General features: G+C 44.5%; 1 protein-coding gene across 1 annotated transcript; it reads left to right on the top strand.

Moving 5' to 3' along the window:
• The first annotated feature begins 2,035 nt into the window (after window positions 1–2,035).
• On the top strand, window positions 2,036–4,897 carry LOC147874135 (uncharacterized). Its single transcript, XM_087346938.1, has 2 exons — window positions 2,036–2,297; window positions 3,910–4,897. The coding sequence occupies exons 1-2, from the start codon at window positions 2,039–2,041 to the stop codon at window positions 4,197–4,199; spliced, it is 549 nt and encodes a 182-aa protein (XP_087203064.1). The 5' UTR covers window positions 2,036–2,038; the 3' UTR covers window positions 4,200–4,897.
• Window positions 4,898–16,377: the final 11,480 nt, after the last annotated feature.

The following is a 16,377-nucleotide window of genomic DNA, read 5'->3' on the forward strand; positions in this document are numbered from 1 at the left end:
ACCTTTCGATCGCACCTCATATAATCAGAATTATTTTTGTTAAACACATACTCCTATAATGTTTATGCTTTGAATCGTCTTTGGAGGGTCACTGACCCAGTCACACCAATTCCATGCAACAATCTGATTAATTTGCAACTTGAAAACACAAGTTAATTCTCGCAGTCCTTCAATGAATGCTGTTTAATCAATAATCAACCATAAAGAAATGTTGTTCAAGAGCGTACGGTCTACAGCATTTTTAGTAATTTCTAATTTTCAGCTTGATAATGTAAAAGAAAAAATGTACAATAAGTATCGCCATGTATTAGTCATTTATCAACGGTGATCGTGAAATATTTTAGTAGAGCGTTATCACAACAGAAAATTAAAATATCATTTACATCAAAGGAAGAAGCAGGTCAGTTCTGAATATGGGTTCCATCTTATTTTTATCGCCCTCCACTGGCCCTGTACCTTTAGTAGGGGCTCGATTTCCACTAACAACATTTCGCAGATGACATTCAAGAAGAATGTCAATCATCGGTCATCAGAAAGAGAAAGGTATCATTCACAGAAAATGTTGATTTCCTTAGGCTCGTCAGAACAAAATTCCGAGCTATTTGCAAACATCTTGAAGCAACAAACGTTCTCTGGTAAACTTTATGGAACATTATTAATCAAGACTTCGCTCTGGGTTTAAAGAGATTATGATCCTACAACACTTGTTCATATTAGCAAATGTCAGAATGGAGTAACTCTTGTAACTGACGTCTAAAATATTTATTGTTTCTGCAGATTCGTTTGCGTAAATGTAAGTCGCGTGAGTGTTCCTAGACGGAGGCTGTATACACTGTTCGTTTTTGTGTGAATTATTTTTAAGTTCACAGTAATCTTGTTGTGGAACAAGCATGTTCTTTGCTGTTCTGATAATTTTAAAGCCTGTACATTAATTTTAGTTCATACAAATTCACTACCAGAAAATACACAAGGAAAGAAACAAAAGTATACTTGTTTCTTCATGCATTATCAATGACAGGTTTTTCACACTACTGTTTAAAAAATGTTAATTCTTTTCTTGTTGGCTTAAGGATGAAAAGTATTGGGTTTCTAAAGTGTAACTTTTTTTGATTACCTAATATGCAAAATCAAGGTTCTTAATGAACTTTCAACCAAAACACAAATATAACTGCAACAGTCACATCAACTTATGGAAACTGTGATACAGCCATTCTTTATGAATTCAGAAGCTGAACAATTTATACTAATTGGGAAGGAGGATTTAGACAAATCAGGGAGGAACAGGCATCTTGTTAGATCCAAGAACAGACCAGACTACAAAGCACATTTACTGAATACCATAATAAGTGCAAAACTGCAGTAAAGCTACAATTTGTTCATGAACATTTTGAAACTTAACCACCAAATCTGAAAAACCTTTTCCTGCTATACTAATTGCAGACAAATTAGGAATGAATCAAACTCATTTTTTTACAGCAATGCATGAAATTTCTGTGGGACTTGGTCCTCAGAGATGGGCTGGCACTGTCAGAGAACTGTGTAAGTTAACTGACTAGAGTCAAATGCTGAGTCAAATTACTCTTCATTTTTTATTTTCAAACATTATTTAGAGGCAGGGTTCTTTTCCTGTCAGTATGGTATGCAACAGTATACCATACTCAAACCTCCTTTCCCATAAAACAGAAGAATACATAATAATAGCATATATTGGTGAAAAACTTGAAGCTCCCTTACCTGAGTACCAGTGTCTTGTCTACTAGACAAAAGCAAGATACTGCTCAGAAGTAGTTATACATCCAGCGGTAGCAGGAATGTAAAATAACAGCATGTGAGTGGTCTGGCACATACATATAGGTTAAAAGATATGGTCATGAATCATGTGATATGACACTATTATAAAGTTACCTAATAATGGGGTGACAATTTTAAATACAGAATTAAATGATAAACGGACAGTCAAATTATATACCCACAAGTGAGAGCATTTTATTTTATATTGAAACAAACAATTTTTTATTCAATGAAACTAGAGCGCTGAATGGTAGCTACTTTGCCTCATGTGTGTGTGCTTGTATCAGTATACATGTGTTACTGTGTGTATATAAAAATTATAAAAAAATGTCCTTATTCTAACACTCAGGTGTCCCTGTGGTGTGTGTACCCATTTCTTGTGCTGGAAATTGCTCGGCTAGTCTTCTTGACCACCAGCTTTGTTATTGCCATGTTACTGGTAAAGGAGAACATTGCAGACCTTGGTTTACTTATTGGCAGCTGCTGTTTAGGAGGCTTTGTCTTATGTAAGTTCTAGAAATCCATCGTACAAGAATTGCATGCAATATAGTGTCGTTGTACAGGTTAATGTGATGTGCTCCTTATGATGTTGATATTGCTCATAATTTTTAGTTCAGTGTTTTAATTACAAAAAGTTTAAATCAAAAATAAATAGGTATCAGAGTCCTTTAAATATTTTATCTACATTTCATTTCTATTTATAAAAAAATCTATCTTATATTCTTTGATATGCCTCTCACTTAAAGCTATGATGTAAAGACCCAGTATACCAAGAAAATGGTTAACAATCATCTTCAGACTTACTGCAGCGAAATCCTCAAATCCTACAATCTTTATTATTCTTGCATTAAAACTTGAACTCAGTCCAGATCTAAATAAGCCACTTTGGCATACTGAAAACAGTTAGAAGTGACACCTATATGTGGAGGTATTGTCAAATATCATCATTCATTGACATTTCCACATGGTTCAATTATCATATGATAAAGTATTCTCCATTCTTCCATGTTCTTTCATAAAAACGTTTTCATTTCTCTTACTGTATAATTTCATCAGTTTGTTTTCACACCAGTCATGTATTCACAGTCTTAATTTTTTGTGCTCTCAAAGAATGCTGCTGTCATCTGTGCATAATGTACCTCTCCACCACATTATACTCCATTTCACTTCACTAATTCTTTTCACAATGTTACTAAGTTTTTACCTGCAGATCTTGCCTAATATCTTGTTTTCAGATATTCAGGTCAGTCTGCTATGTACAGAAAGACATTACTCCTTTCAAAGCCTTGAAATTAGGAATATTACATTTTTTGGGACTTAAGGTTTCCTGGCAATAAAAATATGGAATTAAATAAAATGTTAATTATCTACTAATTTCCTTCTTGCCGGTTACAGTGGCCACACAGTCTGGGGCGTGGGCTTCGTGCTCTCATACACTGGGACCATGGGTTCGAATTCCACTCAAGGCGTAGATGTTTGTCCATGTCTTTCTGTGATGTTCTGTTCTGTGTACAGGTGGACTGATCACTCATCCAAGGAGTTCTATCAAATGTCTAAATAGATCAATAAACCTCTGAAAGGAGGCCCCTATGCTCAACATAGGAATGAAAAGGGCATAAAGAAAGAATTTCCTTCGTCTTATCTTCCCCCAAACTTCGATGTAATCTTAAGGTGGAAGTAAACACAAAAATCTGCTGTTTTGTTTAATTCAATCCTGTTCTCCTTTCCTTCTCTAATTTAAGATATATTCACAAAATGAACACTAAAATTAAATTAATCTCTTGTCCTTCTACCCCCTTCTAATTTGAATTATTTTTGCAGAAATTAACTATAAGAAGTAGCTAATTTAGACAGTAACATTTTCATGTTCATGCAGATGCCTAGTTATTATGATGTAACAGTGTCCAGACTCACAGACAGTGTTTGAAAGTGAGATTTGAGGTTTTCACATTGTGGCGAGGATGATGTTCCTTTTGGTTCTGGTGCCATGTGGACTGGCTGATAGATACCAGTGTTTCGGAGAAGCATACTGTCTCAATATTCAGAGCCGAAGTGACAATGCATTGTCCAAGTGGGAAATAATGTGCCCACAGTACATGTTACTTCATTTGTTTGCAGTATTTCTCTTCTACCAGTGGTTCTGTGTCCTGAGCTTCATACAGATTGTGAAGGAACTTGAGCTGGTGCATAAGATGGGTCACTATGAAGAAGGCAAACTGAATTTTCATAAATACCAGCGTATGAATGTACTGGAGCTTGGGGCAGAACGTTATCCAATGAGTGAAGATTTTGTACCAGTTGCAGACTTCAGTCGCCACTATAATAAGAAATCAATTAATGAGAATATTCGTTCAAGATTTAGCATAGATAGTGATTATAATAATGTAATGGCCAGACCTGTATATTAGAGTAAGCCCTTGCACATTTCAGTATGGAGTCAGGAAATTCAAATGAAGACATCTGGTTCTCTACAAAATGTTTGCACTGCTTTACTGTGCAGGTAACTCTTATAATTTGTTAGCACTGTCACCTTCTATCTCAGTGCATGTTTTCTAATGTCATGACGTCACTGTGTGGTCATGCTACATGCTGCACCTTCTCACTGAGTGTGAAATTTTATAAAAGAGACAAGTCTGTGAGGAGACTTCTTTGTTTTCTTGCAACATCTGTTTGAAATTACAATTCAGTAGTAGAAAATAGGTATATGCAGCGAACTGAGGGATGACTAACACAATTCCTCAGAGAACTATATAGGACAGAATATGTTGGAAAAGGGGATTAGAGGCTATCAACATGAAGATGTTTAAAACTGAAAGTTCTTTATTATTAAATAAAACCACTATTATACAGAAACTTTTACACTTACTGTCCAACTGGGTGGCAGTCCTTACAATTCCAGCCTCCAACACACAAACAAAAGTTAAACCATGTTTTGTATTTTAAACAGCAGTGGTATTTTTTGTATGATATTACATGTTTGGCAAACCATGTATAATCAAATTTTCCATGTTCAACCAATAATTGTCCATATTTATTTTCACACATATAATGGAATGTGTTCTTTTCTGTATGCCCATTTGTTAGAAATTAAAATATAATTGCAATATGTGACATCTTTCTATTCTTAGTATTAATTTTTATAGCCACTAAACTATTAAAATCTGTAATACATCACTGTTTAATTTATTTCAAACAGGTGAAACCTCTTTATTGTTAACAGTATGTTGTATTTTAAGTGTTTTTATATAGAATTTATCAGAAACTACTTTTATTAACTTTTCCTATGTAAGTACATTTCTGATAATGTTCTAGCTGGACTCATATTCTTTTTCTGATGTCTGCCTTATACTGCAGTACTGATGTCATATTATGTACCACAGTTGTTACAGTGTTGTGTACTTTAGAAAATATTAATAACAACACTTTCCAATTAATTCTGTATAAAATAACACTTTGTATACCACAATATAATAATAATAATAATACAGTTCTCACTGCAGTGCTCGTCAAAATTCTCACTGCAGTCCTCGTCCCACACCCCACTGCATGCCTTGCACCAGTTCTCACTGCAGTGCTCGTCCCAGTCCTCACTGCAGTCCTCGTTCCGGACACCACTGCAGACCTCGTCCCAGTTCTCACTGCAGTCCTCGTTCCGGACACCACTGCAGACCTCGTCCCAGTTCTCACTGCAGTCCTCGTTCCGGACACCACTGCAGACCTCGTCCCAGTTCTCACTGCAGTTCTCGTCCCAGTTCTCACTGCAGTCCTCGTTCCGGACACCACTGCAGACCTCGTCCCAGTTCTCACTGCAGTGCTCGTCCCAGTCCTCACTGCAGTCCTCGTTCCGGACACCACTGCAGACCTCGTCCCAGTTCTCACTGCAGTCCTCGTTCCGGACACCACTGCAGACCTCGTCCCAGTTCTCACTGCAGTCCTCGTTCCGGACACCACTGCAGACCTCGTCCCAGTTCTCACTGCAGTTCTCGTCCCAGTTCTCACTGCAGTCCTCGTTCCGGACACCACTGCAGACCTCGTCCCAGTTCTCACTGTAGTGATCGTCCCAGTTCTCACTGCAGTCCTCGTTCCGGACACCACTGCAGACCTCGTCCCAGTTCTCACTGCAGTGATCGTCCCAGTTCTCACTGCAGTTCTCGTCCCAGTTCTCACTGCAGTCCTCGTTCCGGACACCACTGCAGACCTCGTCCCAGTTCTCACTGCAGACCTCGTCCCAGTTCTCACTGCAGTGATCGTCCCAGTTCTCACTGCAGTCCTCGTGTGTGTTTATCATTTTGATCAGGTGTTGCATCTGTTTGTCCTTGATTTTTCTCCTCAGGCACCTGCAGTCAAAAAAGATGAATCTTATTACCTTCCAATGCTATTATAGCATCAGTGCCCTTTTAAATTCAACGCGAAATTCGGAACACATGAAATACAAATTTATACTACGTATGCTTATATTTGTATTACAAATATATTGCTCTTTGACCGGCCGATTATTCTGTTAATTTACTAAAAATTAATCCAGGGATAAGATATTTTGTATGTATTATTCATCCTTGGACGCACTGCCGGATAAATCGGATTAAAGAAACGTTTCCTTTGCTTTCGATTTTAATTCCCAGAAACAGAATTTACGTTCCTTCAGTTAATAAGACGATATCATACTTGCCAGTTGGTTCATCATCGTTTCAAACTTAAAAGCAACAAGCTACTAAGCTTCGTTGCTCCGTACTGAACTTTAAGAAGAACTTCACAGTTTTCACGACACTTCAAACCGAGTGCTAGTTCGTACACGAGTTAACGCTACATTCCGTGTTTAAGGGTTACACTGTAAGCAGCGATTGTTCGGAATTCTTAAATATTGTTCGGGTCATCTTCGGATTAAAAGAGTTACGAAATTAATTCACGAGTTTTTTCGTATTGCTGTAGAAATTGAACTATTTACCATAAATGCAGACAACAATGTTTAAGAATTACTTACCAATCCTCACGATGTCACAGAAAATTACAAATGCAATTGCAAATAAAAATTCAATAGCGAATTACAGATACAGCACGCGAGACGAACAATCAAGATGGAAAGGTAACAACAAAGAGATTATCAAACAACACACGAGTGCATAGGACGTTAATGCACAATTAAAAATTGCTACTTAATGCATCAGAATGTTTGTAATAATAATTTAAATAACTCTAGTAAATTAGATTTTCGTAAAATGCGATTAAGGGAAGCGATCTTCCTTACAAATACATGGACGCCCCAGCAGACAACATCAGCAGTTGATGAGCGTCCAGCAAAATGTCTATTTTTAATCGAAGGGCTGCAACAAAACATAGAAGTCTCTCAGATTCCGAGCAGGAATGCGGAGACCGGCAGCTTCCAGAAGGGAAGAACAGCATTTAAATCCGCGGTAAACTTTCGTAAGAGACAGCACATCACTGCAATAATCCTTCTCACGATTGTAAATGATAACCTGTAAGTGTAATGAGCAATAATATTAAATAGGAAACCCTTGGCTCACCTTTGTGAACAGGAGGAGACCTCGATGTCCACAGGCAGCGAAATTTGAATCATAAATTAAATATTAATCGAACGAGTGTCACAAAATTGTTATAAAACGTAAATCCACGTATCTAAAAGCACTTTATCAACAACCTCCTCGTAGCACAATTCGCTAAAGACTGGCGGAAGCAAACCAACCAAACCAACCAAAGAAGCTAACTGAGGGCAGAGGCCTGCGCAAGCGCAAGCATCGTCCCTACCTAGGTGAAACCATTCCTGCGCACAAGACGCATTGCTGGAAATGGTAAACGGTCGTAATATAAGAACGGAAATTTTGCTAACGCTAACGGGGTTTCGTCGTGGCGGGAGCCTCGACCATTCAAACTGGGATTTGTTGCTGCTGATGGGAGGTTATCCTGTCAGGCAAGTTGTCGAAGGAATTTGGTTGGTTGGGTCTCTGGGGTATGAACCCAGAGAGGGAGGGGCCGTTTCGGCTGAAGGCCTCTGCGGCATGGGGGGAAGATCACTTCAGCTGATGGCCTCCATGATCGGGGGGAAGGGTGGCGGGCCGTGCCCCTATTAAGTTATACCCTGGCATTCGCCTTACAACTGAGGAAAGCACGGAAAACCTCAGTCAGGGTAGCCGAGTAGTCTAACCACTCGTTGTGCTGACTTGGCCGTCTTTTGGGGATGGCTTCGGCTGGCCTGCTGAACATCAGTCGCCCTCGGTTGCCCTTGGGTGAACTCTGGCAGCCCTCATTCGGCACGAGTGTCTTCCGAGTTGCCGAACTAAGGGGTTCCCCACACCAGCTAACCTCGAGTCAAACCTCTCAGTTAGTGCTCTGATGTGGTCGGCAAAGAAAGGGACCCCCAGATCCTCATGTATTTGCCTGTTACTAACGTACCAGGGCGCGTTAGTAACAATGCGAAGACACTTGGATTGCAGAACTTGCAGCTTCCGGACGTGACTGCGGGCAGCTGACCTCCAGATCGGGCATGCGTAATCCATTATGGGACGGATGAGCTGCTTATAGAGTAGTACACCGTTCCTGATTGAAAGGCCACTTCTCCTATTGATAAGCGGGCCTAGCACACCTAATCGTTGCGCTGCCTTCTTTCCCACTTGGTTGACGTGCGCCGACCAAGTAAGCCCGGCGTCAAGGGTGACCCCCAGATACTGCGCTGTTTTGACCCATTGGATCGGCTGTCCGAGGAACTGCACTGCTCGGGGCTGTTGGATGTGTCTTCTCGCGGAAATGAAGAGAACCGCGGTGCTCTTCGAGACGTTGATAGCAATCCTCCAGGCCCTGAGCCAGAGCTCAAGTCTACTGAGGTAGGTCTCCAGATACCTGACGAGAAGCGTTGGGCTACGGGACGTGACTACTAGAGCCGTGTCGTCCGCGTATTGTGCTAACTCGACGTGGCGGGACGGTGTGGGTATGTCGTTGACATACAGACTGAAGAGCACAGGGGAGAGAATTCCGCCCTGCACAACTCCAGCCCGCATGGTACGACGTGTGGACGTGGCCGACTGGAAGGATGTCTGGAATGTCCGGTCAGCGAGGTAGGAAGAGATGGTTTTTACCAAGTACGACGGGAAGTTGAGGACGGTCAGTTTGTATAGGAGGCCTTGGACCCAGACTGTGTCGAAGGCTTTGGCCACGTCCAGGAAAACCGCGCCGGTTAGCCGCTTCTCATCAAGGTTTCTGTTGACCCTTTCGACGAGGCGAGCCAGCTGTAACGATGTGCTGTGTCTGGGTCGAAACCCAAACTGCTCGTCGCGCAGCAGCCCGCGTTCACTGACCTCGTGTAGGACCCTCGTTAGTAGGATTTTCTCGCAGAGTTTGCCGACCGTGTCGAGAAGACTGATGGGTCTATAGGAAGAAGGTAGCGTGGGGTCCTTCCCCGGCTTCAGTATGGACACCACTCGAGCGTGTTTCCATGCCGAGGGGAAGTGTTGCCTGCGAAGGACCGCGTTGAACACTTTCGTGAGAAAGGTTACCGCGCGTCGTGGAAGATGTTTCAGGACCCTGTTCGGTATACCGTTGGGGCCCGGAGCCTTGCCAAGCTTGAGTCCCTTGATGGCCTGGGCGACCTCCGATGGACTGGTTAATTTTGGTTCATTTACAGGGGCATACTCGTATGCTCGCATCGCCTCGTTAACCATGTCAATTGTAGTCAGGTCCGACGGGTAGTCTACCGGCTGGAACTGGACCTCAAGGCTGTCGGCTAGGGCTTCTGCCTTCTCGGGGTTCGAGAGAGCCAGTCCTCCCGGCACTAAGAAGGGGGGCGACGGAGTGGGGACTCGCATCACACGCTTGGTCATTTTCCAAAGCGACTGGTCCTCGCAGTCCAAGGATTCGAGCGTGTCGCTCCACTGTTCGTTCCGCCACTCGTTGAGACGATAGGTCACCGACCTCTGGAGTCGATTGACCTGGGTCTTAAGAGCGGGGTCTCTTGTGACCTGCCATCGCCTCCTCAGCCGGTTCTTCAGGCGTATTTCATCTCGAATACTAGCGGGTAGAAGCGGTCGCCTGTCAATGCGGGGTCGAAGCTTGGGAGCGGACGCTGCTGTGGCTTCCAGGATAGCACTGGTCAGCTCCTCGACGCACTTGTCAATTTCTTCCTCGTCGTTTACCACGGGGTTCCCCGGTAGTCTGCTTTCGAGGCAAGCCTGGAATGCAGCCCAGTCCATTCTCGCGAAGTCCGGGCGATCAGGCAGGTTTTGAAAGGACGATCGGCACGTGGTGTCGACGAGGACGGGCAGGTGATTTGAGCTGAGTGCGGGGCAGACAGTCAGGTGCACCGGTAGGACGAAGTCCTTGATGAGGACAATATCAAGGACGTCAGGTGTGGCGTTGTGTGTGTAGGGAGCCGTGGTTGGAGAATCCGGCCCGTAGATGAAGCAGGAATTTCTGTTGGCGTAATCACGCAGGAGCGAGCCCCTAGTAGAGATAAGGCTAGAATTCCAGTCCGTGTGTTTCGCGTTGAGGTCACCAGCCAAGAGGACCGGGAAACCCCCGCTCAAGCACTCGGTCAGGTCCGACTCTATCCATGGCCGGGTGGGTGCGAGGTATGCCGCCACTAGCTTGACTTTCCTGGTTGCCAGTACCAGGTGAATGGCGGTTGCTTCTAGTTGCTGTAGACCCGATACCGGCACAGGGTAATGATCAATGCCCCTGCGGACAAGGATCGCTGTGCCACCCCCTAGCGTCGGACGGTCCGTACGGTGGCAAACGTAGTTCGCGAACCTCAAGGCCCGACCCGACGTGAGGTGCGTCTCGTTCAGGAGGCAAACATCGACTCCGTAGTCACCGAGGAACTGCTCCAGCTCCAGCTTCCTGTCGCGGACACCGTCGGCGTTCCAGTAAGCCAGCCGCAAGGCCTTGCTACCGTGTCCTCTAGGCCGTGCAGTCATTGTCGGCCATGAAGAGGAGAACGGTTTTGAGGAGGGCTCGCGGACGAGACCCCCCGGGGGGGAGTGAATGGATCGCGGCGAGGAGACGTCGTGTCAACTCAATGCAGACCCGTGGTGAGAGGGTTTCCAGGATATCTGAGATGTCCTGGAGCGGTGATTGACCCTTGGGTGGGGTGGGGTCAGTCTTCTTGAGAGCAGGTGCAGTGGGATTTGCCACCGGCGCCACAGGACGAGCGGGCTTGGCACGGCCGCCCTTGGGGATAGTCTGCCGCTCAGTCTGTACAATGGCTCCAGTTGGCGTTGGGGCGGGGTTCTTCATAGCCGCAGCCTTGACGACGCGGCCACCACGGACCACGTGGTTCCACCCAGGGCCCAAGTTCTCCTGCTCGAGGGAAGGCTTAGCTAGCGCCGATTTGGGCGCTGGCAGGCGCGTGGAGACGTCGTCCTTTCGGCCGCGATCCCCTTTCGCACGCTGTGCAGCGGCCGTCTTGGCTTCCTTCCACTTACTGCAACCTCTATAGTTCGCAGTGTGGTTGCCTCCGCAGCTGCAGCACTTAAGTTGTTGCTTGGGGGTGGCACACGACCCGGATGGGTGAGCGTCCCCGCAGGCCACGCACCTGGGTGCATAACCGCAGTTCCGCTGCGTGTGCCCGAAGCGTTGGCACCGTTTACACTGCATGGGCCCCTTCGGTGCAACATATGTTTCTACCTTGACCCGCAGACCGCAGATCTCAGTAAGGGAACGCACTTTCGCCACGTCGGGGCCCCGTGCTACCGACACTATAAAGTGTGGCGTAAGGGGACGGTCACCGTCCTGGTCCATGGCCCGGCGCCTCGATCGCAGTTGCATGACCCCCTGCACAGCAATGTGCATGGCGGCCAGCTCCTCGCGTACCTCGGCCTCGGGCATGCGCACGCCCAGGTTTTTAATCAGCATGCGCACGCACCGATCCTCAGGGAGGGAGAATGTGTGAAAACTCACACCCTCGCCCTCATCGAGGGACCGCAGGACCCTGACGGTGACCCGGAACCCGTCGGCGGTCTCAGGCACAAGAGCCAGAAGGTCTCCCTTCATCTGCGCCACGATCCCGCAGGCCAACTCCGCGCGAATCCTATGCAGGAAGCTGCGTACGTCCTTCACCCCAGAGACGTACACCGGGGTTTTGTTACGGCGCTCCCCCGGAGCCGTTTTGTCCACTTGAGCGTTGGAAGAAGAAGCGGCGTCAGATGACACACCAGTGAGCGGCCCGGACATGTCCCCAGTCACCTCCATCGAGGAAGAGGGTCCCGGCTGGGAGCCGGGTCCCTTGGCTGAGGGCTGCACTGTCCTGCTCATGGAAGCGGTGGATGATGATGCTGCTACCGACGGGCCATCGGGCCGATGAACTTTTGCCGGTGCCGGCAGAGAAGGGGACTGGGCTCCGGACAGTGGCCCGGGCGCCGGGCGCCTGGATGCGGGTTCCAACGAACCGCTTGAATTGGACAAGTCCAACTCTTTGGCTTTCCTCTTGCCAGTGTTGGCTCGAGTAGGCCCTCCGACCACGGTCGTAGCTGCTGTATTTAATGCTGCTGCCACTGCTGCCCGCTGTCTTTGCTTTTCCGCCGCGATGGCGTCCAGGATCTGCTTCTGGACCTGTTGGAACACTTCAGGGAGGTGGGCCTTCAGAAAGGCCAGCTCACCTCCTTCCATGTCTCTCAAACTTTGTTCAATTGTAAGAGACCACGACGTCCACGTCACAGATTTCTTAATAATTCTTATATAAGATAAGCACTTTCGACTTTCTAAAACGTTTTACCAGCACAAAATTATCTAGTCTCCCGCGCTCCTACTCTAAAAGAGCATGTTACAATCAATCAATCTACTCCACTGGCGGAAGCCAACCAACCAACCAAAGAAGCTAACTGAGGGCAGAGCCAAAACCAAAAAACCAACCAAAGAAGCTAACTGAGGGCAGAGGCTTGCGCAAGCGCAAGCATCGTCCCTACCTAGGTGAAACCATTCCTGCGCACAAGACGCATTGCTGGAAATGGTAAACGGTCGTAATATAAGAACGGAAATTTTGCTAACGCTAACGGGGCAACTGCTATTTATACCCATACAACGCTGACGTCACGTATTACGCAACAGTGGGAAAAGGCGCTCAATACGGGTCATTCAGGCGTGCATAAGGACTGAAAAATGAACCTTATGACATGCCAGCCGAGATTGTTGCACGTGTTCGTATTTTATAAGAACACCTGCGTTTCATATTTTCACATTCTTTGTAGTTAAAGAAATACAAATTGAATTACTCCAAGTTATAATTTGCTTACATTCCATCATAATTAATATTAAATATTTTCTCTGTAAGAAGGAAATAAATTTTAAATTAATGAGCGGAGGTTTGAAGTAAATTTTGCAATTTATTTTGCCCTTGTTTAAAAATAACGTCGTGTTTTTTATACTTGTTTAATTTTAAAGACGGCTTTTGAGGGGCCCGGGCGCTGTTGAGCCCATCGCCCGAGGACAGGGAAGTGTTTGCTTTGAATTGAATCGATAAGAAGTTTTGTACAGGGAAGTGAGCTGAGTTTATCCAAAAAACTTATTGTTAACTTACTGGGAAATACAATTACTAAAACAGCGATCATAAGAAAATTCCAAGTTAGAAAGGCGAAACATTTCGTTCTTTAGGTGTAGTCATTTATTTTGTCGCGAATTTAAATGTAGTGTGAAATATGAAGTACAACCGGAGACTTCTGGAATGGACGTTGTAGAAATTTATTTTTGTGTCTGTGTTCAGTGTATTAAGTTTTTTAATGACGAGACCTTTAGATATTTATTGTTTGTTTACCATAAATTTAGTTTGGCGACAGACTCCGCCCCAGGTGATGAAGTTATTTGCTTATTTAATGAACAGTGCTGCCAGTATAGGCTATAATCGTTATCTTCGTGAAAATGAAGTAGAGATGTTGTACTTTGATTACAACCGTACGTCATGCTGTTACCTGATACGAAACAAACCACGAGGAAGACGTGAGAGGGTTAATTTCACTCCTAAATTTTCGTCTATGTGTACATCATCTGCATTACAATGAATAGCTAAGTTTATAGTTTTATAGGTTATAAATCTTTACCGAAGTTAATTCCCTTACGAAGGACGTACTTTATACACCTGCAACGGGCGATACAATTGAAACAGTTACTGAGACAGAAGTGCTAAAATCCGGATTTCCTTTTGCACGAATTTTATTTTATTATTATTAGTGTTCTGTCTGACGACAGGTCCATATGAACAGGATCCTTCCATCCTTTTCTCGGACTGGGACCTGTTCATATATGTTCTTGGCAGATGATCCAGAAGTGGTTTGCCATTGCCTTCTTCTGTGTGTGAATGGAGTAATTGTCGGGATGCCACGGAGAAACTTGTTTAATTTTAAAGACGATTTTTGAGGGGCCCGGGCACTGTTGTACTCATCGCCCCTGGGCGAGGAAAAGTGTTTCCTTGCTTCGAATCCCGATTATTCATTTTGACTAATGAGAGAACGCAGGAAGGTCAGAACTCTGGGGAAAAGTGTCCTGGGTTCGATTTCCTTCAAGGGCGGTTTCTTTCGCTACGAAACTAAGCGAGACAGAAGAAGGGCGCCAGAATCAGAGTTTTTTTGCTTCGAATGGGAGATTACGGAAAGGAAGGCCTCGACACTGAGTTCGAGTCCCGACAGGATGGTTTCTGTTGACGGGAACGCAATCGCGATAAAAGAATGACGTCAATGAAAAGTTCTTTAGTTTCGGAGAGGAAATTTCGGGGTCTAAGGTCACAGACACGGATACACAGTCCTCGGTTCGAGTCTCTATTAGGTCGTTGGTTTCCATGATTTTTTATTTATTCGTGGTTTATTTAACGACGCAAGTTTTTACCCCCAAGGCTTCCTTCACTGTTTTGAGGTGTTGGCGGACATTAGCCACGAGGGCTGAGATATGCGTAGTTTGATGGGTAAATATGAGCTGCCAATACACTGTACAAGGGTGCACAAAATGCGTCCAAATTTGGAATGTGAAGTTCAAATTCACACACATGACACCAGCACTGCAGTATTTCCAAAGAAGTCTGTGGGCCAGGTGCTGGTAAGAATGTGAAAGACTTTAGAAATGTCTGACGCTCACACACAAGCTCATAAATATATCAGAAATCAAACAGAGCTCACAAAACGCATGTGATAAAACTATCTACAAATCTGTGCACGATAACTGTCACAGAAATTAGAAACATCAATACCAAGCTTGTCTTGTTACGTTGATCTGTGTCTTATGCTTCCTGGTTCAAATTTAACATAAATATCGGGTGTGCGATTTATCAAATCCTTCACAGCCTTACAAGTGCCTTTTGACCTGACCAACTGGACCATTCCCTTGTATGACATTTAGGAGCACAAGTTGCTTTGGTCTCTGGAGTATCAGCGTGCACATTCTATCCATAAATACCGTTTCAAGATTAAACTTCCTAATTCTAGGCATAACTTGCACTGATTACACGGCCACAGGAATCTGGGAGCCTAAAATGTCAAATTTCGTAAACCGGGAGTAAAGTAGATCGTAATGCTAATTCACTTTATTGATAGAGCTACCAAAACCGGCTGAACTTCTTTATTACCCCGAGAGATGGCACAAGGAGCAAGAACCACGCTCTCTTCGACCACCAACGCTAATAGTACCAAGACTACTCCATAGAGAGCATCTGCTACCGCAGAATAGTATTGATTTTAGTTGGACAGGTTTCGCCTGCGTGGAAGAACGCTGTATAGAACACACATTTTAAGATCACGAATGAAATGAGGCAGTGAAATTTATTTTACCCATTACTTTTACGAGCTGCATACGGACCTGTCCCTCTGATCCAGTAACCAAATCACCCAACATTTCTTCATTAAATCTGGCGTGAACAGAGTGCACTGCAACCTTTCTAAGGAGCAATTAGATTTGTGTCAGCCCAGCGGAATTCGGCATAGAATTCACAATATTCTTTATTAAAATTGCCAAAAAGAGAGATTCTGGAACGAACTGTGGATTAATATAAGCCACAAAATACAACTATAGAATTGTCAAGTACAAATTGTAGGCATATATGAAAAATATAATACCCACCTATCATATTAGCCAACATAGACATATGCTTATTTTGCATGCATCGCGTTACAGAGCAAATGAGCATAAGAACAAGTCATTTGTCTTTTATCTTTGAGTGCGCTTAGTCCAGCTTATTTCGTTGCAAATATTTCGTCCCAGTCAGAGGACACGCACAAAACGTCGGAACAATTTCTTATTCTCACGGCCTGGAATTGTTAGACCCACGCCCAACACACAAGTCCGGGAATCACCCCTTGTCGGCTGTAAGTGAATGCTTTTTCGAAACACTCCGTATCTGGCGGTTATAGTCGATCGTGATCCTGGTTTTGTGTGGACTACGGGGCGAAGTTATCCAAGCGATTTTCAGTTCGAATCTCGTACGAGCCAATCCGCACCTTGTCGAAGGCAAATTCCTTAGCAGTTCCTAAGATCCATTTACACATTCACCCTGTCCCATTCACAATCCATAACAAACTTATCATCCGCCATTCGAAGCCGCCTGTGAGATTATTGAAAATCTGTGGCACCATAATCTAAAAAAAATCGATCCAATGTCCGCAAATA

The sequence above is a fragment of the Zootermopsis nevadensis genome, unplaced genomic scaffold, assembly GCF_977971745.1.
Source record: "Zootermopsis nevadensis isolate Lab colony 2312 unplaced genomic scaffold, Znev_1.0 Znev_ptg000011l, whole genome shotgun sequence".
Lineage (NCBI taxonomy): Eukaryota > Metazoa > Arthropoda > Insecta > Blattodea > Termopsidae > Zootermopsis > Zootermopsis nevadensis.

Coding starts and splice junctions, on each gene's coding strand:
- LOC147874135 (XM_087346938.1), top strand. CDS start 2,039: ATGGTAGCTACTTTGCCTCATGTGTGTGTGCTTGTATCAGTATACATG. Junction 2,298..3,909: donor TTTAGGAGGCTTTGTCTTAT/GTAAGTTCTAGA, acceptor ATTTGTTTGCAG/TATTTCTCTTCTACCAGTGG.